Source organism: Castanea sativa, chromosome 11 (assembly GCF_040712315.1).
Source record: "Castanea sativa cultivar Marrone di Chiusa Pesio chromosome 11, ASM4071231v1".
NCBI lineage: Eukaryota > Viridiplantae > Streptophyta > Magnoliopsida > Fagales > Fagaceae > Castanea > Castanea sativa.
In genome coordinates, this window is record NC_134023.1 from 22,474,005 (window position 1) to 22,487,460 (window position 13,456).

Genomic DNA, 13,456 nt, shown 5'->3' on the forward strand with positions numbered 1-13,456 from the left:
AGGTTAATTTAATAAATAATATATATTTTTAAAGTATTTATATACAAAATTTTTAAAGTATATATATACAAAATTTTTATATAATTTTGTTTTACATATATAAAAAAATTTTCTTGACAAGTGAGGGAGGTCACATGGAAGTAGAGCCAGCCGCCAGTGTCAATTTATAGTCAATCTAATCAAACAACCTTTTGGGATCTTTAAAAATAAATGGCTATAACATTTTTGTTTTTAATGATGAATTAACTTGTCATATCCTACATGTAAACGAAAAGGTTGTTCATGTCCTGATGTCCCTTTAAAATTATTATGGCATGTTGTATTAGAATTACAAGCACAATCGTCACAGTAATCCATTTCATAAGTAAGATAATATACAAAACATAACATCATTCTTAATTTATATAATATTTAATATGAATCACAAAATTAATGAAATGAAAATGATCTTTACTTCTATTAAATAAGTGTGACATATTTTGTTATTATTATTATTATTTTGATAATTCCATAATTTGGTGTCTTTGTCGACAATATCAAGAAGTATCGGTTTTTTCTTTTTCTCTTTTTTTAGGTATCATGGTTTTTTTCTTTTTCTTTCTTAAGTATCAGTTGATTACAAGAATTTTAATCATATTTTATTATTATTACAAGAACTGCCATCAGTGTTCTACGCTATAAAATAAGTGACAACTTTCTGCTCCGTTGAAGGCGCAGTAAACAAGGATCATTGCAGGCAAATTTTCACAAAAGAAATAGCCAATGAGACTATCAAGGCCCGCCCTTTTCCTCCTATTATTTCTTCTGCTCTATATAGTGCAGAGACCCACCTTTGCTACCCAAAAGGTAAGCACTAGCCCTCTTCTTTGAATATTACAATATCTTATAATCTATGTAGGGGGGCTGTTGATAAATTATTGGCTCTTTGTTTTTTCTCTTAAGTAGTGTTGATGATTTCATTATTTTATGTCCAATCTTTTTTCTTTTTCTTTACTTTCTATTTTGTGTGTGTGGCTGCAGTCATATGTGGTGTACTTGGGAGCCCATTCACATGGCCCAGAACTCTCCTCAGTTGATATAAATCGAATAACCGAGTCTCACTATGAGTTTCTTGGATCATTCTTAGCAAGGTACTTACATGATGAACTCATAAGTGATTTTTGAACATGTTTCTTTTCTTTTTTGCAATCCAAATCTTGAGTTTTTTTATCATGCAGTCATGATGTCGCAAAAGAATCCATATTTTACTCATACACGATGCACATCAATGGTTTTGCGGCGACCTTAGACGACCAAGTAGCAGCCGAGATAGCTAGTGAGAAATCTGCTGTGTCCTTTTTAGCTCCTTGCTACATACTCTCATTTTTCTCTCTGTACCATATCTTGTATATATATAACTTGTATAAATAAACTTTTATCGAAATGTAGAGCATCCAAAAGTGGTCTCTGTTTTCCTGAACAAGGGAAGGAAATTACACACAACTCGATCATGGGACTTCATTATGGAACTCGACCATGTTGGGTCCAATCCTTCCAGCTCGATTTGGAAGAAGGCAAGATATGGAGAAGATACAATTATTGGAAACCTTGATACTGGTGAGTATTTTTCCTTAGGTTTACTAATTTATGTACTAAGAGGATACATTACCATTTTAAGGAACTTTTTATAAAAAATTGAAAAAATTGTCAAAATATTTAATAATTTTTTTATAAAAAAATTTCTTAAAATAAATGATTAGCGTATGTAATTGAATTGTATGTGTTTGAATTTTTCATTTGAATTGTATGTAATTGAATTAATCTATCATTTTAGTTCACTGTCAAGTACACATCATCCTTTTCTTTCTTATGTTTTTGGCCGAGACAAGTACACATCATCCAAACTGTAGCAAATTGATAAATAATATATATTGAATTTGGACTTTTGACTACTACGTTCAATGCAAAAAATGAGAGTTCTGTCACCCTAACATTAATTATGAGAAACTGATGTTTATACGCTATAAGGTTACCGTATTATATTTGATTTTATAATTTTTTTATTCATTGTTATGGGAATGAAAAAATTTATTTAAACATTAATTATTTTATTTTATTTTTATAATTTATTTTTTAAATAAATTATTAACCAATACTTTAAACGCATTTATTAACATTTGTCTTTATATTTTTCTAACTATGGATGTTGTAATTACATAGACCACTTCTTGAGTTTAGCAAAAGAGGTAACTAGGTCCATGCTCTGAGAATATTCATAAAAAAAATAAATAAATAAATAAATTGAGGGTCTTCTAGGCAGGCTAGGCCAGCTGTGTAGACTTTACTGTTAAGCCATTGGACCACCATTAATTGGCACTTGTAAATATCTAAGCTACAGCGGCATCTAGAAAGATTCTTTCCTTTTCTGACTTTGCCCACTTGCTAATAATGTTTCGCTAAACCTAAACATGAATGGATAATAATAAGTCGGTAGAATTAAATGTGTAGTGATTGACTGGGCCGGCGCTGCCTTAAGATGAAGGTGGTCTCAGTACTACTCACCTGACATTTTTTTTATAAATAATAATATAAAAAATTTTATTTGTCAATTCTTCAAAAAAAAAAAATTGGGAACATTTTTAGTTTTTTTTTATGCCAATAAAATTAAATTTTGCTTCATAATTTATTCTACATTTAGTAGATGAATGATTGCTTAGTTGGGTAGAGATGTAACTTGTAACATTGATAATGAGACTATCATACAACAATTTCAAAATATAAAAACTTGTAGAAGACAATTGTAAATTTTATGTATTTACGTATTTTTTTTATTGTTGTTGTTGTCTATATATGAATTTCTCTTTTTATTAGATTGTATAATTTATGTTTCTTAAAGAACACTCTGAGAAAAATTCTTGGAGCCGCCACTGAGTGATTAAATATATTTTTTGTTTAATTATTTTTTCATTGAAAGTTGATTAAAATATAAATCAATCTAAATAAATTTTAGGTTTTAAAAATAAGTAAATAAACAAATAAATTTAAGAGTTATGTTAGGGATATTATAGATTTTATTATATAAGTCTTATAGACTGATGTTTCATCAATAAACAAATTAAAAGTAATTCAAATATTCATTTATTATCTTGTTGAACACATTCACTACCATATTAGATTGTAAATTATTTGTAACAGAATTCTGTTAATGAATATCCTAAAAACATTGGTTAAGATGCATTTAATATACATTTTTACAGAAAATAAAATAAAGTTAAGAGCTATACACAAATATCCAAAAAAAGAATACACAGTTACAATGAATTTGTGCATATAAATTAATGAATCATTTAAGAAAGTTTTGACACTATTTTTATGGGAAATTAAAAAAACTGTTAAAACATTAATTGTTTTATTTTCTTTTCCCATAAAAACTTTCTTTAAATGAATTTTTTACCAATGCCCTAAGGACATTCATTAGCATTTTCCATCATTAATATGTATTTTTTTTTAGAGTGTTTAGTAAAACTCATAATTGAGTATTTATTAATCTTTAACATGTGTGCACTTGATCTATAATTGATGGTTCGCTCAAGTGGATAATCAAGCATAATGAAGCCTAAAAGAAGTTAATCTTTTTTTCTTTAAATTTGGATGTCTAATGTCTAAATTATGGAGTTTAATGGAAGATTTTATGATCTATTCTCATAACTTCTAAAACACCCAAGTAACTAACTAATGAAAGTTGTTCTATATAATTCGATTCTCATAGCTTCTGACTTTGGAATTGGTCGGCAAAGTTTGACAAATAAGTCTGCCCGTAACACCAAAAGAAACAGAATCATGTGACAGGCTTTTAGACAATATATGGATAACATTCGTTGTCTGTTGCGTAAGTATTGGATTTTCTTTAGCCTCACTTTTTGTCCAATGGGTTTATATACCAGGGGTCTGGCCCAAATCCAAGAGCTTTAGTGATGAAAAGTTGGGACCGATTCCATCAAAGTGGAAAGGAATCTGCCAAAATGACACTGATTCTGGATTTCGCTGTAACAGGTACCCTACTTTTTCTGGATTTTTTCCCCCTAATCTTCTATGCTTCTCTTTAATTGATCTTTTGTTAACATGTTAGTCAAGTTTGATAAGTTTTTAATTCAAACTTCCCAATTTTCCCACTAGAGAATGTTACAATAGCAAAAGTTTTTATGTCAATTTATTAGTTAATTATCATAAATTTATGCAGAAAAAAAAAAGAGAACAACGAAACAAGTAGACAAACACTAGCTTAGTTTTATCTTAGGCTTATTGTTGGTGATGTGTAAGAGAGAGTTTCACTAAGAAAATATAGATGTGAACCCAAATACATTCAAAGAGCTCTGTTTCATGCCAACCAATACACTACAAGAAAAGAAGATCAAGCCGAATGCAATTCAAATTTGACTTTCACAGTTGACATACTCAAGCCAATCACAGAAAAATTGATTGTCATCAAACTAATGATAAAAGTACTGTTCTATGATTAAAGATGGGCTCAAATCAAAATTGCCAAAAAAAGAAAAGAAAAAGATATTTGAATAGATTTGAAATGATTTCCTATGACTTTAAGAACAGGGTTTTACAAATTAAGGTAGTTTCTGCCCATGCTCTATTCGCTAATTGCTAAATTGTGTTATTCATGGCCAATGCCCATTCCCAGAACATGGGAGTTAAGAGGATCTTTTCAACAATGTTGACTTTTAAAAACCCATGTGGGCGAACATCGGAGGTGGGGAAATGGAGACAAAATAATTTTTTACTATTATTTTTTTTACATATAAAAATCTCTAAAAGAAAAAAACAAAACAAAACAAATCCTTTCAAGTTTGGCAACGGATTTCGATAATGGGAGTTGTCAATTTATGAGATTGTGGCGTGGATAGAATAAAATGGAGACAAAAAAATATATGAGACCAATTCTAATTAATTTGTTGAGAATTTATAATTAACCTCAAAAAGTTTGAAACTAATTAAGAATTTGTTGTCATTGGATGGTTATGAGATTCCGCTTATGATGGGTTTTAGGGGGTTTGAGCAACAAATCAATAGAAGTAGGGTGTATCGTAACGAAGGATTCAACCATGGATGAGGTGGTTTAAGTTCAACTATGGGTATGGATAAGCAAAAGTGTCATAACTTCGTTAGTTATGGAGGGCCATGGTTGCTTTGGTCAAAGAAATAAACGCGACAGATTGTAAATGGAATTTTGTTTTTAGAAAACAAGAACTTCAATATACCAAAAAATATTACAAAGTCTCACGACAAAGTTTGAAATCATGCAGCCTTATACTGTCAAAATCAAAATAAATAAGTACATCCCTAGGCACCTAACACTCTTGTGCTTGATTCACGCCATAACATCCTCACATTTATTTGCTTCCCTAAAGCAAATATCCATGCCTTTCTTGCCTGGTACAAAGTTTACTTCTTGTGCCAAATGAGTCTAGGCAACAAATGTCTCCTCCTTGATACAGTTTATCTTTGTGACTACTTTGTAAACTATATTACCGAGGCTACTAAGTCAACAACTACCCAATGTCTTAAGCTCTTGAATCTTGGGGATCAGAGATATCAGAGTTTGGTAAAGATACATTGGCATCCTCTTCTTCAAAGACCGAAGAGCTAGCCTTCTTAACTTCTACATTTGTGACATGAACACTGAGTTCAGGACTTTCCTTCATTGACAAACTAGTTTGCCAATAAGATATAGTGATACTTATCAAGGGAACACAATCAAAAAGCCAATATGTAGAGATCGTGAATTACTTTCTTACAAATGTAGCTCTCTCTCTATCATCAGCTATCCAATCATCCACACTATTTTGAATGCTTACAATTTTATTGCTTTTCTTCTCACCAATGTAGAAACATAATATAAGAAAGCGTTCCTAACTCCCTGAATCAGCTATTAGTCCTTTACTTGAAGGGCCTAGTCAGAGCTCTTCTTTCTGCTTCAGAGTGTAGAAAACCACTAGGGCATTATGCATTGGTTCTATGTGCACCATGGATCCGCACTAACAATTTCCTTTTTCTTCCCCCCCCCCCCCAAAAAAAAAAAAAACTGCTCTTTATTCCATTTAATATTGTTGAAGATATAGTAGTTAAAATTTGATTAGACAATGAAGTACTTGTTTTAAAGGGCATTTTAGTAATAAGGAAAAAAAATGAAATACTATTACCAAGAAATTTGTGTATAGGGCACAATAAAATATATGAAAAGAGAATTTCTTTGTTTTTTTTTTTTTGGATAAAATAAAGGGAATTTCTTTTTGGGGGCAGGGCATCCACAACTATACCATTTTTAAAAGTTTTTTTTTTCCCCCCCGCAATAGACCCATCACCAAATCTCTTTCCTGATTGACACAGCTCCGACTTGGCCTTCAACAAATGAATTGAACTAGTCTCACAAATACAATTCCATTGCCACTTCTGCCAACACCTTCTCTCGTGTCCAATTTCACCTTCTTTACAAACTGCACACAATTATCTTAAACTTAGTATAACCCATTTCATCTTCAGTTTTTTAACACAAAAACACACCACAAATTCTACTTATAAGTTTTAGTAATTTTTAAGATAGTAATATTTAGGAAAATGTGAAGCAAATTATACTATATACAACACTTTCTTTTACACAATGTAGAATAATTACCCTTTTTTTTTAAGAAAAAGACACACAAGCATCTTAATGGTCCATTTGGTTGAGTAAGGTGGTGTTTGGATCCCACTTAATTTGCGTCTGCGTTTTGTACGCCACGTTTCCTTCTTCTTCTTTTTTTCTTTTTTCTTCTGTTGCTGCAGGGGGACAATTTTTACTGTTTATGAACAGTAGTTGTATATTGTTAACTTTTCAGCCCTTTCATCATATCAGTGGGTCCTGTATATTGTTCACGGGACCCACAAATTTCACTTTTTAATAACTTTTTCATTAAAAATGGGTCTCACGGCACTATTCACACATTTAAAAATTATTTTGCTACAGTATTTTCAATTTTCAGCAATAAGTTTTATTCAAATGGACCCTAAATCAATGCACCGCCCCTTCTCAATAAAAAAAAATTTTAAAAAAAAAGAAAGAAAAAGAAAAAAGAAAAGAATGGTTTATCTAAAAGCTTCACTACCTTCCAAAAATGTATTGTTGCAGAAACTGCTACACTAAGGAGTAAATAGGTTTTCTTTTTAAAATTTTTTATTCTATGTAAAGGAGTTTAGAATTAGTTGTCCTGCATGAAAGTTTTGTCATATCCACTTGATCATATTTTAAACCAACGTATCTAACTCTTTTTCTACCTAAAAAAAAGGATCTACTTCTCTTATTCTATCTTAATTACTCTGTACAGCTTGTAGTCTAAAATCAAGTCAACAAATAATAGTTTATGCTAGCTATATAAAATTGGGCAAAATATTATACAATATATGGTTTACATCGATATTCTTATCTAAAATTGTTAATTATACTCTAGTTTACAACTATCCCTTAAATGAACGATGCTTAGACCTTGGTCTTCTAAATTGTTAATTATACACTAGCTTAATGACAACAATCCCTTTTTCATTGTAACAACTTTTTACTTTGCTAAGGCAATTGGACTTGCATGCGCATATGCATGTGCATGTGCATGTGTGCATGTGCATGTGCATGTGTGCATGAGCACATGCACTTGTGTTTGCATTAAAGAAAATGTTTTTATAAAATTTGAATTGTCTTACTTTTAAATACTTCAGGCATGATACCTGCATGCTAACAATATGTCATTTTAGAGAATGTTAAAACTATTGCTAATTTAATACAAAATATTGTTTAAACTAAGGACGATGAATCGGCTTTTCAAATATTTCTTAGAGTGGCCATTAAGAAATTTAAGTTTTGTATAAAAAAAAATTAATAAAAAGAGAACCTGAATTATATTGACATATAAAATAATAAAAAATATACTCAAATATATGAAATTTTACAATTTCCTTCTAATAACAAAAAGAAAATAAGAAAAAAAAAAAAAAAAGATAGATGAACACTGAGCTAAAAAAAAAAACTTACATATAGATTTTTTTTTTTTTGCAAGTACATTAATTTTTTTTTTTAAGTCACATGGACACTCAAAACTTAATTAACGTAAAGTTGTCCTTGTAATGAATAAAATTGGTACTATATTAACAATATAATAAATAAATTTCTTAATTATTTTCTGTGAAGTATTTAACAATTAATACATTAGTTTGTAAGTTATAGATAGTAAAATTTATAATATTTTTAGCATCACTCATAAGAAGAGTGTCTCTCCCATTCGTGATCATTAACAAAATTTTAAAGACAATTAAATTTTTTAGTTAATTAGTAAGGGTTACCAAATAATCCATGTTTCATGATATCGCCTAGAGCCCTCTAGCCCACCAGGCTAATGGAGGGCCCAACCCGATACTGTTAAAGCTAGCGGATAACCCACTAGCCTAGTAGGGCAAGCAGTAGACTAGTTTTTCTGCCCATTCCCTAAAAGTTATAACCAAAAAATTTGGAGGGGTTGGATTTCAAATTTGAAACATGAGAAAGACTTTATGACCACACCTTTAACCTCTAGGATACTTATTATGTTAAATTATGCTTATTAAATATATATTTTGCTAGTAGGCTAATAACTTTGAAATTGAAAATAAAAATGACTTTTTTTTTAATATTAAAACATTGCAAAAGAAAAATCATTTGAAACTTTAATAAAAATTAAATAGGTTTTGTCACAAAAAAAAAAAAAAAACAAACAAACAAACAAATGTAATAATTTTTGAATTCTTTGTTTTTTTTCCTAAAAAATTGATTATTTTCTTAAAAGATATATTTTACCGCTGACTAAACTTCATTCTCACTTTAATATATTTTTATAAATGCATCAATGTACTTATTTTTTCCAATCAATACAAGCTAATCAATGGCTTTGTTAATATATTTAATAGTTCAATTTAAAAACTCGTGTGTTGTAATATAGTATAATTATAATTTTTTTAATTAATTTTTATAAACCCATTGAAGGATGGATTGTTATGGGTTGGACTTTTTCTTTCTGGCCCAGCCTGACATGGTCCATCGACAAACAACGGCCCGCTAGACCCGGCCCATGTGCTAATTAAAAATGGGATGGACTGGCCCATTGAATCACCCTTATTGATTAGTAAACAATATTATTAAAGAGAAAATTACTTGTAAATCAAGTCCATCACCCTTGTCTTCTGCTCAATTTGTAATCTCTAAAGCTTGTCGCTTCTTCTTTTTTTCTTTTTTTCCAATCAAACTTCATTTAGTTATATAGTTTCTCTCTAAGTAATTGGTAACTCTTTGTGCCAAATTGGTGTACCAAAGAAAGCTGATTGGAGCAAGATACTTCAACAAAGGGTATGCATCAGTTGTTGGTCCTCTAAACTCCTCCTTCAACACACCACTCGATAATGATGGCCATGGAACACACACATTATCAACAGCTGGTGGTAATTTTGTGTCAGGGGCTAGTGTGTTTGGCTTTGGCAAAGGAACAGCAAGAGGTGGATCACCAAAAGCCCGGGTGGCTGCTTACAAGGTCTGCTGGCCTCCAGTGGGTGGAAATGAATGCTTTGATGCAGATATAGTAGCAGCCTTTGATATGGCTATCCATGATGGTGTTGATGTGCTATCTGTATCACTGGGAGGAGAGCCTACTTTTTTCTTTAATGATAGCGTCGCAATTGGCTCATTTCATGCTGTTAAGCATGGTATCGTGGTGATTTGCTCAGCTGGAAATTCTGGTCCTGATGCTGGGACTGTCTCCAACTTTGCACCTTGGCAGATAACAGTGGGAGCTAGCACAATGGACCGGGAGTTCGACAGTTATGTTATCCTTGCCAACAAGGTGCAATTGAAGGTTAGTTTTTGCTCCAATTGCTAGAAGGATTAAAAAATTGAACATGAAGTGATCGAATAAAAATCCTCTGTTTCATTCTTGGTGTTTCATTTTACGTTCTACCAACTGCACCATGTCATGTGTCTGATTTTTTTTTTTATCCAGTTTAAACTTTAGATACTTTATAAAGGGAGAAAAAAAAGAACATGTGGAGCGCTACAATTGGTGGAGCATAAAGTTAAAGTAGAATATTCAAAGTAAAAACAGATGAATTTTATTCTATTTCATGTCATATCAATTTTAGCCAAGGGAATAAACACATAACCATGTTGAAGATGATGTTAGAAATTTGATTGCATTTTATATGAATGTGGTAGGGGTACTAACTTAGCTGGAGTGATTGTTAAAAGATCAGAATTTCATTCCTCTTCCTATGTGGCTCTTTACAAAGAAATTGAGGTGGGATTTCTTTTTGCTATAATGGGGCTTCACATTAAAAGCTTAAAGGGAAACTAGGGACAATGATTTTTGGGGACAAGAGGAAGGAACCTTCTTTCATGCAAGTTTATTATGTCTAATTATGTCACCCTTTGATGCCATCTCTTTTCTTATGTATAATTAAATTTATTAACTTTGATCTGTAGGGACAAAGCTTGTCATCTACAGCCTTGCCAAGCAACCAGTTCTACCCACTCATTAGTGCTGCAGATGCCAAAGCAGCTAATGTATCGGCTGAAGAGGCGTAAGTATAAAACAATTTAACCAGTGTTTATTCTGGATTAGCCATTTTTTTGGGGGACACAGCCATGTAATTGTACATTGCATTGTGCTTAATCAAGTTGTTGGTAATGCAGTCTGCTTTGTAAGAATGGAACACTTGATCCCAGAAAGGTAAAGGGAAAAATCTTGGTCTGTCTTCGAGGTCAAAATGCAAGAGTGGACAAGGGTCTGCAAGCTCGATTCGCCGGCGCTCTAGGGATGATTCTTGCCAACAACGAGATTAATGGAAACGAGATTACTGCTGATGCACATGTCCTCCCTGCTACACAAGTCAATTTTACTAATGGAGTCTTGATCTTTACTTACATTAACCGAACCAAGTAAGATGTTACACATCTTAAGAGTACAGCTACATGGAGCCTCATATTCTATGCACAACCATATCCTAGACAATGCACTGGGTTCAGCATTGTGTGCAAACACTTGACATGTAACATATTTAAAAAATGAACAGCTTCTAAACTAATCTATGGCCCTATTCAAGATATGGTCATCAATAAAAATTCCCAGTATGTTATTGATGAGACGCATATGTTACCCTCTTATCAGTTTCAAATTTTTCAATGGATTGGAAGCATGCTTTTGATGATAAATTTACATTTTTGACAGATCTCCAAAAGCTTGCATTACGGGTGTAACAACACTATTGGGCACAAAGCCAGCTCCCTTCATGGCAGCGTTTTCATCCAAGGGGCCAAGCACCATAACGCCTGAGATACTCAAGGTTTTCTTTACACCAATGTCATGCTCTTATAAATTCTTGGGGAAATGTCATGTTTCTCAATAACTGTTGTATGTGCAGCCCGATATCACTGCACCAGGAGTTAATGTCATAGCTGCCTATACTGAAGCACAAGGTCCAACAAATCAAATATTTGACAAGCGCCGAGTTAAATTCAACGCTGTTTCAGGCACTTCAATGTCATGTCCTCATGTTTCTGGCATTGCCGGCCTCCTTAAAACTCTCCATCCTACTTGGAGTCCTGCAGCTATTAAGTCAGCAATCATGACAACCGGTAAGACTAGTGCTTGCATTTTTCATTTTTGTTAGCAGATTACAATACATCATAACACTACAAACGGCAAGCTGCAGATGAGCCAGCACATACCTATTTAACATGCAGCAACACCTTACAAGAATTCCTACCATAAAGTCCTGAATAATAGGATAATATAATACCCAATTTTTTATATAATTTCTCACACTTATACTCAAAGAATGTATAAATCATTTTCAGATCTAATTTTCCCATTATAAATTCTGTCATCCAAACTCAAACATGTTAGATACTGCTGCCCAAGCTATCTTTCAAATAACCTGCTATAAACCTTTCCCCTAGAGCTTCTTTACAGCTCAATCAATCTCCTACATATACCAACCTGCCTATTATATTTAACACTTTCTAAGAGAATATTCCTCCAAATTCTTATAGAGAAAGAGCAAACAAAATAGAGTTGATATTGGGATTCAATTCCGATTCTGGTTCCCCCATCCATAACCCCAATTAGATATTAAAATTATAGATATATAATTAAATTCACAATTTCCTAACTGCTTAAACTTTTGGGATAATTGCTTATTTATGATTAGCAAGCCTTTTTTCAAGTTGTAAACTTACATTTCATTTTAGAAGGAATTCTCTTTCTGCTAACAATTCTTAGATTTCATAGATTAGGATAAAATAAAATAAATTAGTATTGTACTACCATTATGATACATAAGAATACATGTAGTTGACACTAACTAGTTTAAGCATAGTCTCTATAGTGGCAATGTACCAAAATTTCACTATTCCTCTATCTTCTCAACATCAAAATGAAGCATAATATTTATATGTTGAACATAATATTAGGAAGATCGCTATTGAACTTAGTACATGTTTAGTGTTCTAATTTTGTTTCTTTCTTTCTTTTCTTCTATTTTACAGCTACAATACTGGATAACAAGAAGGAACCAGTGATGAATGCTTCCTACTTTAAGGCAACACCATTTAGTTATGGAGCAGGACACGTTCGACCAAACAGTGCTATGGATCCCGGGCTTGTTTATGACTTATCTGTCAATGATTACCTTAACTTCATATGTGCTCTGGGGTATAATGACACACTAGTTTCAATTTTCTCAGATAACCCTTATAATTGCCCCAAGCCCCCAATTAATCGCACAGACCTTAACTACCCTTCAATCACAGTCCCTAAACTTTCACACTCAATCACAGTTACTCGAAAATTAAAGAATGTAGGATCCCCAGGAACTTATAGAGCTGATGTCCAAGAACCAAGTGGAATTTTGGTTATCGTCAAGCCTAGGAGCTTGAAGTTTAAGGAGGTTGGTGAAGAGAAAACCTTCTATGTTACCCTCAAGGTTAAAGAAGACAAAGGTGCTAAGGACTATGTCTTTGGAAACTTGATATGGTCAGATGAAAAGCACTATGTGAGGAGTCCGATTGTAGTGAGGACAGCCTAGAAAGAGATGCATTCAAGCTAATTGTACCTCTAATTTATCTTAATTCCTATGCAGCACTTTCTATATAGTATTTGTCCCTCAAGTATGTTGCTTACATAAATAATGATTGGCAAAAGGGATGATAAAAAGATATTTCCGAATCTTTTGGCCATTCAATTATTTTTCTTTATAACATACTTGTTAATCCTATAAAAGGTTGAGTTGATAGGAAACGATTTAATCTTTTTTAATGAGTGATGGAGATTACAAGATTTGAACTTAGGATGAACTGCTTTAATAATTAATATCTTGATAAATTACTCTCTAATACGCTTTAATATCATTATAAATTTTA

General features: G+C 32.1%; 1 protein-coding gene across 1 annotated transcript; it reads left to right on the top strand.

The window, feature by feature from the left end:
* Positions 1 to 672: 672 nt before the first annotated feature.
* LOC142614964 (subtilisin-like protease SBT5.3) lies at positions 673 to 13,262 on the top strand. The gene is made up of 11 exons (XM_075787612.1): positions 673 to 846; positions 1,021 to 1,130; positions 1,218 to 1,315; positions 1,429 to 1,596; positions 3,924 to 4,032; positions 9,362 to 9,896; positions 10,520 to 10,617; positions 10,730 to 10,975; positions 11,265 to 11,379; positions 11,458 to 11,671; positions 12,584 to 13,262. Exons 1-11 carry the CDS (start codon positions 763 to 765, stop codon positions 13,120 to 13,122), a joined length of 2,316 nt encoding a protein of 771 aa, XP_075643727.1. The 5' UTR covers positions 673 to 762; the 3' UTR covers positions 13,123 to 13,262.
* The last annotated feature ends 194 nt before the right edge of the window (positions 13,263 to 13,456 follow it).

Coding starts and splice junctions, on each gene's coding strand:
- LOC142614964 (XM_075787612.1), top strand. CDS start 763: ATGAGACTATCAAGGCCCGCCCTTTTCCTCCTATTATTTCTTCTGCTC. Junction 1,316..1,428: donor AGTAGCAGCCGAGATAGCTA/GTGAGAAATCTG, acceptor ATCGAAATGTAG/AGCATCCAAAAGTGGTCTCT. Junction 1,597..3,923: donor TATTGGAAACCTTGATACTG/GTGAGTATTTTT, acceptor TTTATATACCAG/GGGTCTGGCCCAAATCCAAG.